The sequence below is a fragment of the Pelobates fuscus genome, chromosome 12, assembly GCF_036172605.1.
Source record: "Pelobates fuscus isolate aPelFus1 chromosome 12, aPelFus1.pri, whole genome shotgun sequence".
Classification (NCBI taxonomy): Eukaryota; Metazoa; Chordata; class Amphibia; order Anura; family Pelobatidae; genus Pelobates; species Pelobates fuscus.
Genome location: NC_086328.1, coordinates 92,090,497 through 92,107,702, shown reverse-complemented (window position 1 = coordinate 92,107,702; position 17,206 = coordinate 92,090,497). Strand labels below are relative to the sequence as shown.

Below are 17,206 nucleotides of genomic sequence, written 5' to 3'. Positions count from 1 at the left end.
ACACAACTTGTGTGGACTAGCTGAAATTAAATTAGTTAAGGTAATGCTGACTTTGGTCTCTCTAACACTGTGCCATGTTCCCTTTCTTCTACACTCACTACATCCACCTTTTCTCTGTCTCAGACTGTATACCAGGAGCTTCTTCCTTCTAGTAAGTAGGTTAGGATAGAAGTGGACCAACGAGTACTAGGGGACAGTCCTTAGAAAGCACAGAGCGCATCATTAGATGCATTTATGCCAAGCTCAGGAAGCTGTTGGCCAGCATGCATGATTGGCAGGCACCCTGACATGCATTCATGCTAGACTAGCATTCCAATTCTTTGGGCAGACACGCCTCCTTTTTGGGCATGTTCGGCCTTTTCGGAAGTTCTGGTTCCATGATACGCTTCACTGGCCCACTCTTTTACACCGCCCATTGACTTACTGCTTCACTGGACACTGCTGTTAGGGGGTATGGATTTACTTCAAAGATGAAAGCATAATTTAGAGAGAGATTAGCATAATTTAAGAGAATCGGAGTTTTTTTTTTTTTATAGCTGCATCCTATAAGTTTCCCTCCGGCAACATCTCCACCAGATACATAATGCTTGAGAGGTATGTCTATTTTAATTGTCAGCACCAGGCCCACTGGGCTCTTAATCCGGCCCTGATTAGCAGCAGAAAGAGGGAAGTGCTCATGGCATTGTACAGAACACTGGTGAGACCTCACTTGGAGTATTGTACGCAGGACCTGAGATCGTATCTCCAGAAGGATATTGATACTTTAGAGAGAGTTCAGAGAAGCGCTTCTAAACTGGTTAATGGATTGCAGGATAACACTTACAAGGAAAGGTTAAAGGATCTTAACATGGATAGTTTGGAGGAAAGATGAGACAGGGGTGATATGATAGAAACATTTAAATACATAAAGGGAATCAACACAGTGAAGGAGGAGACTATATTTAAAAGAAGAAAAACTACCACAACAAGAGGACATAGTCTTAAATTAGTGGGGCAAAGGTTTAAAAATAATATCAGGAAGTATTACTTTACTGAGAGGGTAGTGGATGCATGGAATAGCCTTCCGGCTGAAGTGGTAGAGGTTAACACGGTAAAGGAGTTTAAGCATGCGAGGGATAGGCATAAGGCTATCCTAGCTATAAGATAAGGCCAGGGACTAATATGAGCATTTCGAAAATTGGGCAGATTAGATGGGTCGAATGGTTCTATGTTTCTATGTTTCTATCAGGCAAAATTCCCCAAAACCTTGGTTAGGGCCAACAGTACAGCTGACTGGGTAGCTCCAAGGTGAGTGATGTATTGAACGGCCGATACATTTACCATACGTAGCTTGATGCAAGTATGAGTTGAAACGGACTCAGACATGTCCTAAAAATGGGAAAGAGGTTCCCTAGTCTCCCTAGTGCCAGGCAACTTGTCTGCAGGAGCAGGTTTATGTATATAGACAAATATACAATTTGTATCAGTTGGAGAGACAATAAACAATATTAAAATGTAGAAAATCAGAGAAACAATAACTGGATAGCTCCCTATTAAAGGGGTGCTTCCAATCAATCTGGTAGTGTTGTCATAAAAACGCTAATTGGTATAAGGATATACCTATGAGCTTATAAAGGAGAAAAAGGCAAAAGGTAGAGACTACAGGGAAATAGTACACTAATATATTAGACACTGTATGAACATGTATCCTAACGTAAACAGTGATACACTGAAACTTTATTGACTGTACTCTAGGAAGGATACAATTGTATCAGTGTCTCAAATGTGCTATTAACCCTATATTCCTCTGGGAACCTGTCTCAATGCCTAAGTAGCAATTAATTGCATTCCAAATACTCAAGCAATGGGATAAAAGCCTTATCAGGGTGATCCACAGGGGAAAAATAAAATCCAAAATGATAACCCCCTTAAGGACACATGACATGTGTGACATGTCATGATTCCCTTTTATTCCAGAAGTTTGGTCCTTAAGGGTTTAAACCAATGAATAGGTAGGGCAATAGAGGAGACAGGAAAGAGTTATATAGAGAGTGTAATCAAAGTGTTGTAATAAGATAGCTTATAGATAAATTACTATCATGCATAGGGAGCAGTAGGAATTATGGAATACAATCAGTGGACACTGTAACGTAGTAAAGTACTCCTGAAATCGCAACTATTCTAATCCCCTGCAATCTCCTGTTAACACCTTCGTGGGTGTTCTATGCTAGGTCTAGCTATCCAGATACTATCCCTCTATCTATTGCCACTGAACCGATCAAACTCCAAATGAGAATAACATTTAAACTAACGAAAGAAACAAAAAAAGGAAAGGTGAGCAAAGGATTCCCTTAGTGCATTGTGAAGTGCTCAAGTGAGTGAAAGGGAATCCGTGAGAAGACCCAATATTAGTATAACACTAAATAAAACACTAAGACAGGCAAAAGAGAGAGGGCAATGACTGAGACCCAAAGACAATGAAAAGTATTAAGCTGGTAGAGTGGGCAGGCACAGTAACCTACACAGGACAGAGGAGCATAAAGAGTATAATTAGCAAGCCAACCTGATTGCAGTAAAAACTAGCAAGCAATTTAACCATCAGGGCAGGGTAAAGAACACATCGACAGCAATAAAATAATGCTGGAGTAAGAAAGAGGCATAGGGGACTGCAAGCCTCCTGAAATTGCGGCCTAGAATACAAATCAAATGGGGTCTGTGCTGGGTAATTGAATTGTGGTGTTACACTGTGAATGCTGAGGAAAACAACTGAGGTATACGTGGAAAGGGGACGCAAAGGTAGAAAAACCTTGGGGAGAGCAAACAGGGGAAGGAAGCCTTATAGGGGGCTAAAATGACAGAGCAACAAAAAAAAAATACAGAGAGCAACAAAACAATCAGGAAATTACCTACAAATAAAAGATAAGGCAAAATGGTGTAAATATGAAGTTAGCATTTAATGTAATACAGTAAGAGACAAAAGATCAGGGAATGTGGAAAATACTTAGCTGAACTCCACAGGAGCAGCAAGGAAAGAGGACGTGTATAGACATGTTTAAGGGTGATGTCATGGTGGTACGGGTATATGGAACATTGTATTGTTTTATATTTTATATTGATTTATTTGCTGCTATGAGGGTAAAGAAAGAGTTTAATGCCCAATACTCACCTCCTTGCCTTGGAATAAAGTTTAGAACAAGAACAATGGTTCCTTTTTTCACAGACTGGTTTCTAAATACATTTACTTTTTAAAGACACATTACTGAGAGTATTATTGCTGTTGCGATCTTGTCTAAACTCAGACACACAACAATTACTGAGCTCCTACAAAAGAGGGAAATTAGAATAGAAAAAGGGACAAAGGGATTTGTGTCCAAATCAGGACTGCCTCTCCTAAATAGGGACACTCCCTTGCACCCATTTCAGTCTAATCCACAAAATGTTTCTGCTTCCCTGCTTTATTTTATTGGTGGCATTGCATTTCAGCAAAAGCAATGTGAGAAATACACAACGTACATTATAGGATAGAATCATTTTTGATAGGGATTCAGTAAAATGCAAGCAAGCCGTAGGGAACTTGTGCATCATGCAGTACAGCAAATTAAAGAAGCTTGATTTATAACGTGAACTTATACCACTACAATCTCTGATAGGAGATATGTAAAGGGACGTGTGGGTTGTAAACTAACCTATGTGCAAACAAACAAGTTATGCACCTTAACCTTAACACATCTAATTCCTTGTCTGCCAGGTTGACTACCTTAGATTTACGAAATCACTTCACTTAGCATTGAACTTCGCTGGATGAGTTCAGCAAAAGTGACAAGTTGGTCACTTTCTACATGCACTTGCTATGGTAATTAAAGTGTTTCGTGTGAGAATACCTAAGCTGGCATGTCAGGTTGGAAGGGAACTTGAGAATACTTCTGGTGTAGCACATTTTTTAGGATCTTTGCGATTAGCAGAAAAAAAAAAAACTTAAATCAAAGAAAAAATATAATAATATAGAAACAAAATATTATTAATATGTCATCCAACATTAGAATTTTCTCCTGGGTGAACTGTGACTACAAATGAATGTAGAGGTTATATAAAACTTTTCCTAATGGGTGGGGGAAGCATGTAAAGCTTGGCAGGTGTATGTTGGCATCAGTTTAATAGTTCACGTTGCAATCTTTAACATTTTATTGTTCAGGAAAACTCTATGGACTCTAACTACCGAAACTTTGCTAAAACAATTAGTAAAAAGTATTTTTTTTCATACATTTCATGTTGAGGAGAGAGTTCTTGGCTCCCACCCATACCACTCACCCATCCAATGTTAGATAAGGAGATAATAATCCACGCAGGCTGGCTGCTGTGCCCTCGGAATATCTCCAGGGCAAATTTCTAAAATATGAGGGCAAACCAACCTTGCTATATGCCCTAGGTTGTGAGATGGATGATAAACTGTTTAATATATGGGGTCCTGATACCGGAGAAACTGACGGAAGCCAAGCACAGAGAGATGGACACAGGTTTCTTCAGGAAGGAAGAGATTCTTTATTCGGTTCACCGATCGGGACTCAGAGGGACTAATGTCACCAAAATACAACAAGTTCTGAGCCCCGGACAATAGTGCAGGCTCCTTATATAGGCACATAACTCCTCCCATATTAAGCTCCACCCGCACATTCTCTTGACCAATCAATACAAATAAGAATTAACTTCCTGCTTGACCGCATGGCCTGTCCAGCACAATGGAGGAGGGGAATACTACATCCTGTATTCTTGCACATGCTCCGTACACTACTGATCGTATCTTGCCACGTGCAACTAACTGATCGATACGTCAGCATATGCACGTACACATGCCACGTGGTAATCTCGGCCTACTAAATTTATTTTTACCGAGATTCCACCACATTCCCCCCTTTGATGCCTCTTGATATTTCACAATTACTTGAGGCATCACTTAACCTTAGTTTGCATACACCGCAAGTTACCATGAGCCCGACCAGACTTATTTATGATGTGAATCTTCAACACTCATCTTCCTGCATTGGTTCTCCCTGATCTAGAGCCTTATATTTATAAATTGCAATTATCTGTGCAGCAGCCTTCCTCTCTGCTATATTTTCTATCAGGCTTTGCACAGACCTAACTACTAAGGGTATAAGACATGGCAGGAGTAGACACAACATTAAAATCAGTAGGACTCCACCTACCAATGCCTTAAGCCCTCCAAACGGCTCATACCAGCTACCAAACCAACTACTTGGATTGTACCCTTTCCATACCTGAGTAGGCACATGCGCTAGTTTAACCATATGGCTAGTAAGCTCAGCTATTGCTTGCCCTTCGTCATCTATTTGAAGACAGCAATTGCTCAGGTTAAACTTCCCACATACACCTCCCTCTACTGCCAATAGGTAATCCAAGGCTCATCTATTTTGGTATACTGCTGTCCTCATCCTGGTATTATGCTTCGCTAGAAGATTGAGCGCTTGTGAGGTTTCATTAGTAATAATCTCAACCACTGCCTGTAATCTTATAATACGGTTGAGCATATAAATTGGGGTTCTATAACCAAAGGTACCATCCTCTGCCCACGTGGCTGGCCCATAGTAATCTATAATACACTGGGGAGGCCATTCATCATCTTCCCAGGCGCCTATCTCTATGGGTCCCCTTTTCTTCCTATGATTCACATCATACACTTTAACACCTAAAGTCTCACCTGTTTCGATAGGTAACAAGAAGAAGGATGGTTTGAGCATACCCAACACACATGCCCCTTCCCAGTCCTGTGGCAACTCCGAATAGGCTTTCTTACCACAGATCCAGTACAAATTTGCTGGGGCTCTCCAACTAGATGTGATGGATAGATCAAACCACACATTCTTTAAATTGGCGTATCTTGCAAACGGGTTAGATGGTTCTGAGACATTTGAAGCCGACCACCAAGTTGTATTCTTTGTATCATCATCATAAGCTTTTTGCCCTAGACAAGTCAATTTTCCTACAGATGTATTAAACATTATTCCTTTCCTCGCTATGCAAACATAACCTATGATGGAGGTCTTTAATCTCCACTCAGATTTACCTCTAACACTCATATGATAATCGGTTTGTGAAGATATTAATTGGTCAACTGCCTCAGAACCGGACATTACCTCCTTTGCTTCCCAAGGCCATTGGTCTCCCATGTTAGTACCTCCACACACATAGCAGTTGGTAACATTAAGACTACCGGCAATACTTTCAGCTAAATCAATGAACAGGTTTTTAGCATTATGGGGGATCTTATTATCTATACTCATTTCTTCATAGAAGGAATGGTATACCTGATGAGTCTGGGAGGTTACCGTATCAGTCTCTATCCCTATAAACAATACTGTCCCAGGGTCTAAACCCGTCCCATATATTTGAAACCCAAATAAATTACCATATTTATCTAAGAACTTGTCGGGGTTATTTATAAGTATATGGACTGGATTGCATTCCATAGACTTACAGTATGGATTGGTAGGCAACTTAGTCACAATCATGTCCTTGTCTGCTGTCTGTCCCCAAGTTGCCCACCCCACACAAGACCAATATGGGCAAAAGTTATCATCTCTATTTGGGCATCTAGGACTCACATACTTATTTTTACTACTGGGACAAATATATTTATCGTTAGACCCATACGTTCTCTCCCATCTAAGATCCCCACATACATTCCACGGCTTTCTACCACTTGATATCGCTTTACACGCATCAAATAGCAGAACACCTGAAGAATATACGGATTCTAATACCGTTTTGTTAATTAGGGTCCCCTGAGGATCTCCATTCCTGAGAGTCAACCAAATTGTACGGGGTTGATACTCTGGACTGAAGCACTTAGGTTCTCCTACTCCTAAATGGCACACACTATATTCTATATTTAAGTATCTACATCTTGATACATCTCCTTTACACTCGTATTGCGAATGCCAAATTAGGGTCTGGGAAATATGGTTACCTGTTCTTGTAGTCTTAATGCATACCTCACAGCTAGGAGTGTCGGTACCTCTACCTTCCTGAATATAAAAATACACATATAAAAATACTATCAGAAACACATCTTTCGTCGTCATCCTCAGTCTTCGTCCGTGCGATGGCACCTCAGCTTCCAGGATGTAAGGGCTGCATGGAATGGAGTTCTGCTCGTCTTCACAGGGGTCCCTTTGAGACTTTTCCTGACTTATACACTACACGTCGGTGAGCGGACAGGCTTTATTATGGCCTTCTCACTCACTTACCAATCTCTGAAACAATAAAATTTGTAATCCACAAGGTTCCTCGTCACTCCGACTGAGTCGTGCGCTTTAACCGGATCTTGCAGGGATTCTCTGGATCTGCTGTAGCTTGCCAAGAATCGACTGCTGCTGGTTTAACCCTGGAGTGATGTATCCACGGAGTCACTTCGGCTACTTATCGCTGTAGGGGTAGACAAAAGAACAACATAAGGACTTCTCCACTTGGGCCCTAACGGTACATTATTCCACTCTTTAATCCACACTTGGTCTCCTGGGTGGTAACTATGAACTGGGGGATAAATATTCACAGGTAATCTCTTATACCCATTTCTGTACCTCCTCCATAGTCTTACCCAACTCTACAACCTGCTGCCGGGTAATTCCTTCTCCCAACTGACTCAAATCCCCCCTTAAGTTACCAAGTACGGGAGGTGGTCGCCCGTACATGATTTCAAAAGGAGAGAGGCCCATCCTTCTGGTAGGTGTACTGCGGATTCGCAATAGAGCTATGGGCAAGAGAACGTTCCACTTAAGTTGGGTTTCCTGACACATTTTAGCCAACTGATTCTTAATAGTTCTATTCATTCTCTCTACCTTACCAGAACTCTGGGGTCTATATGCCGTATGAAGCCTCCACTTTATACCAAGCATATGAGTCAGTTGTTGTAGGCACTGATGAACAAAAGCTGGACCATTTTCCGATCCTATAGAGCAGGGTAGTCCATATCGGGGTATTATTTCTCGTAGCAGGAATCTCACAACTTCTCCTGCTTTCTCCGTACGAGTAGGACATGCTTCTACCCAGCCTGAATAGGTGCACACAACTACCAGTAGGTAGCGATGTCCACCAGATTTAGGCATTACTGTATAGTCAATTTGTAGATCGGACATGGGGAGTCCCCCCATAAACTGGACTCCTGGTGGCTTTACTGGTCCTTGCCTTGCATTTTTTTTAGCACACGTTACACATCTTCGTACAATGGCCTGAGTCAAGTTGGACAATCTTGGTATGTAGAAATGTTTTCTGAGAGATTCTTCTGTACTATCTCTCCCAGAATGTGTCCCGTTGTGATAGTTTTGGACAATTTCTACCGCTAGTGATGCTGGAATGACTATTCTTCCATCTTCTAACTGATACCATTTGTTCTCCAAATACTTTCCAGGTTCAGTCTTTAACCACTCCTCTTCTTGAGCTGTATAAACTGGAGTCCATTGAGACAGTGGAGTTGGTATAAGAGCAGCTATATGCTCCACATATTCCTGTCTTCCTGATTCAGCGGCACGCTTAGCTGCACTATCTGCCATCCGATTTCCTTTGGTTACATCACCATCTCCTCTCAGATGCGCTCGACAATGTATAATACCGACTTCTTTCGGCTCCCACACTGCTTCCAATAGTTGTAGGATTTCAGCTGCGTACTTGATTTATTTGCCTTCTGAATTCAATAGTCCTCTTTCTTTATACAAAGCTCCGTGGGCATGAGTGGTTAAAAACGCATACTTGGAGTCCGTGTAGATGTTCACTCTTAAACCTTCAGCCAATTGTAACGCTCGTGTCAGTGCTATCAATTCTGCCTTTTGTACTGATGTTCCTTTTGCCAGTGGCCGAGCTTCTATCACCTTGTCTATCGTTGTTACTGCATATCCTGCATAGCGGATCCCTTCTTTCATATAACTACTGCCGTCGGTGTAATATTGAACATCGGGGTTCTGGATGGGAAAATCACGAAGATCTGGTCTACTTGAAAATACTTCATCCATCACTTCCAAACAATCATGTTGACTTTCAGTAGGTTGTGGCAAAAGGGTAGCTGGATTTAAGGTATTAACAGTCTCTAAATGTACTCTTGGGTTTTCACACAACATTGCTTGATACTTGGTCATACGGCTGTTACTAAACCAATGATTTCCTTTGTAATCCAACAACGTCTGTACTGCATGTGGAACTCGTACATAAAGTTTTTGACCCAGAGTGAGTTTATCAGCTTCAGCTACTAGCAGGGCGGCTGCAGCTACGGCTCTTAGACAAGGTGGAAGTCCGCTGGCCACTGCATCCAGTTGCTTAGACATGTAGGCAACAGGTCTTTGCCATGATCCCAAGTACTGTGTCAATACTCCCACAGCCATTCTTCTTTGCTCATGTACATACAGGTAGAATGGTCGTGTGTGATCAGGTAGACCTAATGCTGGGGCACTCATCAAAGCCTTCTTCACATCTTCAAATGCTGTTTGCTGTTCTTGAGTCCATAAGAAGGGGTCGTGCTCTGTACCTTTGATAGCTGCATACAGAGGTTTTGCCAGTATCGCGTAGCTGGGAATCCATATCCTACAGAAGCCTGCTGCCCCCAAGAATTCTCGCACTTGTCTTCTATTCTTGGGTATCGGTATTTGGCACACAGCTTCTTTTCTCTCTGGCCCCATAATTCTTTGACCTTCAGAGATATGGAATCCCAGATATTTGACAGTTGGCAAACACAACTGAGCCTTCTTTCTAGACACCTTGTATCCTGCCTTCCAGAGAATGTGTAGTAGATCGTGCGTTGCTTGCTGACATATTTCCTTTGTAACTGCTGCTATCAACAAGTCATCTACATATTGTAACAATACACACTCTCCTGGGATGGACTCGAAATCCAGTAGATCTTGACTTAGAGCTGAACCAAATAGGGTAGGTGAATTTTTAAACCCTTGGGGCAGTCTTGTCCAGGTCATTTGGCGTTTTGAGCCCGTCACAGCGTTTTCCCATTGGAAAGCGAAGATACATTGGCTTTCTGCGGCAATTCGGAGGCAAAAGAAGGCATCTTTGAGGTCTAAGACTGTAAAATAAGTAGCCCCGCCCGGAATTAAAGCAAGCAGGTTATACGGATTGGGCACAACTGGATGTATACTAACAACCGCATCATTGACTGCTCTCAAGTCCTGCACAGGTCGATACTCATCTGTACCGGGCTTTTGAACAGGCAGCAATGGGGTGTTCCAGGGGGAAGTACAGAATTTTAGGATACCATACCGTATGAACTTATCCAGATAAGATTGAATGTTCTTCTTAGCCTTCTGCGGGATGTGATATTGCCGTAGGCTCACTGGATAAACCCCAAGTTTTAGTTCGATTTTAATAGGTGGAATATTGCGGGCCAGTCCTGGTGGGTTGTTCTCTGCCCAAACTCCTGGTATGTTGAATAAGGATTCATCACTCCTAGGGTTTTGGCTAGTCAACGCTGTATAAAGTCGCCACTCTTCTTCCTTTGGTACGGATAATGTCATAATACCTGAAGGTCCATTAAACTTTAAGGATGTTGTTCCATTTGGTAGGAACGTAATCTGCGCTTGTAATTTAGATAGCATATCACGTCCCAGCAATTGGACTGGACATTCAGGCATGTAAAGGAATTGATATTTTACTACGTGGCCTCCCAATGTACAGAGTCGACTTTTAAGAACCGGTTTTGCAGCACTTCTTCCAGTTGCTCCTATTACAGTAATAGTTCTTCCAGATGGAGGAGCAACTAGGTTAGTCACCACCGAATGTTCAGCACCAGTGTCGATCATGAACGCACTCCTTTTTCCCCCTATTGATACATCGACCATAGGCTCCGCTCGACCAAGGGGGATGGAGCTCGGTCGGTATCAATAGTCCTCCATGACCGTGTCAGCCAATCCCACAAAGTCCCTACCTTCTCTATCGCGGGACCTTTGCGCTGCTGGATAGTACCTGTCTTCTCTTACACTTCCTCTGTTCCCATTACTTCCTCTATTACCATTGCTCCCTCCGGGGCCTCCTCTACCTCTCGCTCTGCCTCTAAAGTTTCCATATCCTGCCCTGGGTGGGTCTCTCTCGTACTGCTCTCTTTGCGGACACTCGCTTCTCCAATGCCCTTCTTCTCTGCAATACGCGCACTGATTCCTACTCAAGGGCTCCCTATTCCACCTACTATCACCTCTATCTGGGCCCCGTCTATCTACGCCTGCGATCGCTACCGCTAGCATATCAGCCTTTTTACGCATCTTGCGCTCTTCCTCTTTCTTACTTTCTGACTCCCTATTCATGTACACCTTATTCGCTACCTCCATTAGTTGGGTGATAGACATACCTGCAAACCCTTCTAACTTTTGTAGCTTGCGCTTAATATCTCCGTAAGCTTGGCTGACAAAGGCGGAGTTTACCATTCGGGAATTATCAGCGTCTTCCGGATTAAAGGGGGTATACAAGCGGTATGCCTCCAATAATCGGTCATAAAAGACACTGGGCGCTTCATCACTTTTCTGAATCGCCTCAACTGTCTTCGACATATTAATGGCTTTCTTCCCTCCGGCTTTCATGCCAGCAATTATAGCGTCTCTATAGGCTTTTAGTTGAACCATATCTGCGCCATTAACATTCCAGTCGGGATCAGTGTTAGGATAATGTGTTGCGGCCCATGCTGCTGGATTGGCTTGATTTAAAGCACGGGCTTCATCCTCTAGCGCTTTAATGGCCGCTTGGTTAATCCTAGTCCTTTCCTCATTATTGAACAATGTCATTAATAACTGCTGGCAATCAGCCCATGTCGGATTATGTGTCTTAACTATCGAGGTGAACAGATCGGTCATAGCTTGTGGTTTCTCAGTGTACGAGGAATTGTGGGTCTTCCAATTCAAGAGATCGGTAGTCGTGAACGGGACATATACGAAGACTGGGTCAGCATATACCATTTGACCTGCGGCATCAAGATAGGCTGACCCAGGATTCAGACGAAGAGGCATCTGGTAATGTTTGGGTCGTTGGGTACCGGTCAGTTGTCGGGTTAGTATAGGGCTACGTGGAGGGGCGTCGTTTAGAGGTTCCGGTCGGGGGGTGGCAAGGCATGAGGATGTAGAAGCTTGATTTTGGGGAAGGTCGGTGAATAGAATATTCCGAGCCGAGCTAGAAGAAGCTTGACCGGAAGTTTGAAGTGGCGCCAAATCAGGATAATCGGATCTAACGGGGGTTGGTTCCGGAAGGGAAGGTTTAGTACGACAGGGGGTGGATTCTGCACTGGAGGAGGAAGCGGAAGCGGATGGGGGCAATGGGGGAAGGGGTCCTGTAGAACTTCCTGTACTCGTATCACTTCCTTCTAAAGGGAAGTAAGGGGGCGGCAAAGGGATCTCGGACTCAGGGGGCGTGTCCAAAATGGGCCTAACCATAGTCCTTGTGGACAAACAAGTCCTGGCCACCATGAGGCGACATTGCTCCTCGTGGCATATCCGAATCCATCTTGGCGAGTTGTTTACGGCCTGTCTCCAACAATCAATATATGGAAACTGTCCGTAAAGTTCAGGCCTACCTGATACAGCCACGTGTACACGCTGTACCAGAGTTGGATCCAAACTGCCACGTGGCGGCCATGCCGCAACCAAAGTAGGCCACTCCCTAGTGCACAAAGTGACCAAACGTACAGGGGACATTTTAACCCCAAAATCACATGTTGTAAATCCCTTTTTAAAATTCTTTACCATACAACCTAAGGGATCCAAAATCGTCGACTCCGACGCGCCCATACTTATCAATGGAGCGTCGTTGACAACGAATACTATGCACACGTTCTATTCAACATTCACACCCGTTTCTTCAGCCAACAGCACCACGTGGTACAGTTACCAAGTGAAACGTACACAATAACACAATAAACACTCAGGGAATTCCCGTACACACACAGCTGTTACACCAGTCACTAAATAATCAATATTATGCCCTTTGGCGAAACTATACAGTCACCCACGCTATAATTCTCTATATATGAATTACCCGTCTATAACACACCCCAGTAACATCGTCTTTTACAAATAGTAGTTACAGTGCGGTTAGCATAGGTCAAAGCACAATTTAAGGTCACAATACAATTATTAGTGGTTATGGTGTTAAACATGCAATAGACGACAATGATTAGTACTTATATACAGTGTCAGTAAATATACAGGGTTATGGTACCGTGCACTATGATACAGCAACACACTATTAACACTCTCGCTAGACGGCTGAGCTCGCGCTATCTAACAAGATATACACTTTACTAACAATCTTTAACACATATACAATCCCAACTAAACTATTGGCCAGTACCTTGATGGACTACCTAAAACTATCTACATCCGTTTTGGTTAGCCACACTGCCCAAGCACCACACTGCCCAAGCCCAAGCAAACTAGAGGGCGGAATTTACAACAGAACCCTTTTAGTCTTTCTACTCTATCAATAGTCTAGTGGGTTCCAAATTTACACGCCTTCCCACTTAGCCAAGATAGGTTGAGATCTAGCAAACGATAATGTACATCAGAGTCTGCTTAGTCTCCCGGTCCCTCCGACTTAGCGAACGAATTGTACACCCTAGAACGCTAGTCTAGACAAGACACCGGTGTCCGGCTAGGGCTATTTACACCAGAACCCCGCCTGACTCCAAACCAAATCAAACGGTCTTACTAAAGAGCGTTCGATTGAGCGGTGCGCCTTCGCTCCTTCCCTCCGACAGAGGGGGCAGATTCCATACACAGATTTAAACCCCTTATGGGCCTACCGCACAATCGGTATACCCCTAGTGGGTCTGCCGTCTAAAACAGCAGTCGTCTTACCTCCTCGTTCCTGAACCTGAGTTCACACTCATCGACGGGGACACCCCAGCACTTCTTACGTAGAGGCCGATGATCTCCTGGACAACAGACCAGTGGCGCCGAGATGAAGGGAGGTCCACGCAGAAGTTCAGGGGTGCAGCCGTAGAGAACGTGGGCAAAGATAGACCGTCTCACGCCTCTGCCTCTCAGCTACCGTTGAACGATGAGCTTCCCGGCCAATGCACCAAATGATACCGGAGAAACTGACGGAAGCCAAGCACAGAGAGATGGACACAGGTTTCTTCAGGAAGGAAGAGATTCTTTATTCGGTTCACCGATCGGGACTCAGAGGGACTAATGTCACCAAAATACAACAAGTTCTGAGCCCCGGACAATAGTGCAGGCTCCTTATATAGGCACATAACTCCTCCCATATTAAGCTCCACCCGCACATTCTCTTGACCAATCAATACAAATAAGAATTAACTTCCTGCTTGACCGCATGGCCTGTCCAGCACAATGGAGGAGGGGAATACTACATCCTGTATTCTTGCACATGCTCCGTACACTACTGATCGTATCTTGCCACGTGCAACTAACTGATCGATACGTCAGCATATGCACGTACACATGCCACGTGGTAATCTTGGCCTACTAAATTTATTTTTACCGAGATTCCACCACAGTCCTACAAAATGGTCTGCTATGCCCTTTATTGTATTAATAATTTTAATCAAATTAATTTTTCATAAAAATTATTTGTTATATTTTGCCCCAAAATTATCGCTACAGGGTGAGGATTTGAAAGCTGAATCATGTGTTCATAAATTATATATTTTTTTCTCATCAGGTTGAAAAATCTGGATACTGCTTCACTTCAACTTCTAGTTCCCCTACATGGGGTTCTTATGGGTAAAGAAATTGTTGATAACTGGGAACGAGTGGAACAATTTCAGGCAAGACCAGATGATGTCCTCATTTCTACATACCCGAAAGCAGGTAACATGCAACAACATATTACTTTTCATGTCATGATGCAAGCAAGGTCAATTAAAGATATTTTGAGGCCTCTGTCTCTTTGCAAAAAGAGAACTATTACATCTTGCAAACTCAAAGTGTAAACTGAAGCGAAAACATCTTAATTCAAAGTGGTGTGCTACATGATAACATGTGAAAACATTCACCCTTTAGCACGGGAGGTGTATAAAACATTATATAAATATGCCCCCCTGTGATGAAGTTCCTCTACTCTAACCGAGTACCTCAGCCCAATCCACTTCCTAGCCATTGGGAAGGGGGGAGCCTGGAGCGCTTCAACCCCAGTCAACATGGCTTGACTGTGGTCTTTCTTGAGCTTTTCTACCCAACCAGGTTGCAGATGTCAGGATATACCAGAACCTGAACACACAGACAGAATCACTCACAGAAATATTCATAATACCGGTCCTTAGAATGGCCGGGTTATACGAATTAACAGAGTCAGTATATCAAGCCGAGGTCAAAGGCTTACAGAGGTGCGGAATAACGAGGAAACAAGCCAAGGTCAAAGGATTACAGAGGTGCGGAATAACGAGGAAACAAGCCAAGGTTAAAGGAGTACAGAGGACAGGATAAACGAAATACAAGAGCCAGTCAAGGTACCAAACAAATCACAAGAATGCGCTATTGGGCTACCAAGAAACCACAACAGGGCAACAAGGAATGGGAGAGGGAAGTATATATAGGCATAAGTTACCAGTGATTGGATGAATACCGTTTGGAATTAACCACTATTCGTGGGGGTACATGACCCTCCTAAACTGAGCCCTGATGTCATTGATCTGCACTGAATCCCGTGGGTTATTTTGGCTGCATATATAAACATGCTGCACAGAAGCATGCAGTGTTCGTCGGAATGCCGGAGGGGATTGTGGCACTCAGAGTCGAGCCGTTGGGTAAGCAGGCGGAAAGTCTGACAGCAGCTCTCTTTCGAGGCAGGTATCCACCTCTGCCTGCAATGTGATTGCTATCGCCTTTACTAAGGCACTTGCAGCTCACAGGCCTAGCTCTCTTGATTTATCCAGGTGTAGAGGGTTCATGCAGCCTTCCAACAGGTCCGAAGACTCTGTTACACACAGTTCCAAAAAGAACTAACATACACAGCTTTATTTTACTTGGGACTATGCTCATTACACTTAGATTGCTGTGACAACTTCAATAAAATACAAATAACCAAATCATAGCAGACAACATATATCTAATAACACAATGACATATTCATAAAGGGGAAGACAATAATTAACACAAAATATCTCTCCTGCCTACAGAATTAGCAATATGCAAATATATCTGAATATGCAAATTACCAAACCTTGCTAGTCAGGTAGTGCATAAAGCTGTTGCTACCATCTGAGGGCTACCATCCACTTAGTTGGTAACAAACATCAGCAGGACAGGAGACCATACAAAACAATTAACAATATACACACACATTATAAAAACCCTGCACCTATAATGCGCACAGGGTGACTTAGACATAGGAGCAATTTATGAACCTTTGCAAAGTGTCCTTCTGCTCCCAGTGATGGTGACTACAGTCACCCCCCACCCCCTACTCCCCTCCCCCTAGAGGAACAATCTACTGCAGCTTAGTATAGTAAAAATATTAATTAAATATAAAAGCTAAATACTCCTCATTAACATGTGGAGGAATCTATAAGAATCAGCTTCAAAATGGTGTGTGTGTGTAAAAATAGAGAGAACCAAAAATGGTGTGGTATCCTAAAGTAAATGCAACCAACATATGTTGTGATTAATGCTCCCTTTTTCTAGAGTCACAATGGTCTCTAGATAAGGTAAGAGTCAGAGCTGTGATGGTAGTAATACAGAGGCAAAGTCAGTCCAAAGCCAAGTGTCAGGGAAGGCAGCACAAAGTAAAAAATCTAACAGAGGGGCCACAGGTTAGGAATCTGGGAGTAGGCAGGCCAGGGACTGGGGTTAAGCAAGGACGGGATGAACAGAACACTGGTCACCAGGACAAGGAGCTACAGAATAATTCAGCATTAGGTCAGGTATACACTATATGGACATTTATAGGCAGAAACTGCCAAGAGGTGCATGCCCGACACAGGATACATGCCTTTTGTTTATGTAACTCAGGTGGGGCTATCTTTGTGACCACAAAAGTGCATCACATAACTGACGCAACCACAGCGTCTTACCAGTTGTGCATTAATAAGGATGCAACCTCCAAGTAATGCATCAATCCAAATATCAACCACCCCCAGACCGCACCAAATAACTGAAGATACTTCCAAGTCATGTGTCAGTAATGGGGCAGTTGCCTCCACAAGGTGAAGTCAAAGACACTGAGGACACTAAGGACCAGAGAGACACCAAGATGTAGGCTGCGGGTAGGCCCG

At 43.3% G+C, this 17,206-nt stretch overlaps 1 protein-coding gene across 1 annotated transcript in view; it reads left to right on the top strand.

Annotated features, from left to right (window-relative positions):
- Nucleotides 1-17,206, top strand: part of LOC134579091 (sulfotransferase 1 family member D1-like) — a 59,719-nt gene that overhangs the window by 4,257 nt on the left and 38,256 nt on the right. The window contains exon 2 of the mRNA XM_063438254.1: nucleotides 14,656-14,804. Coding sequence (XP_063294324.1) covers nucleotides 14,656-14,804 — 149 coding nt within the window. The remainder of the gene's footprint in view (nucleotides 1-14,655; nucleotides 14,805-17,206) is intronic.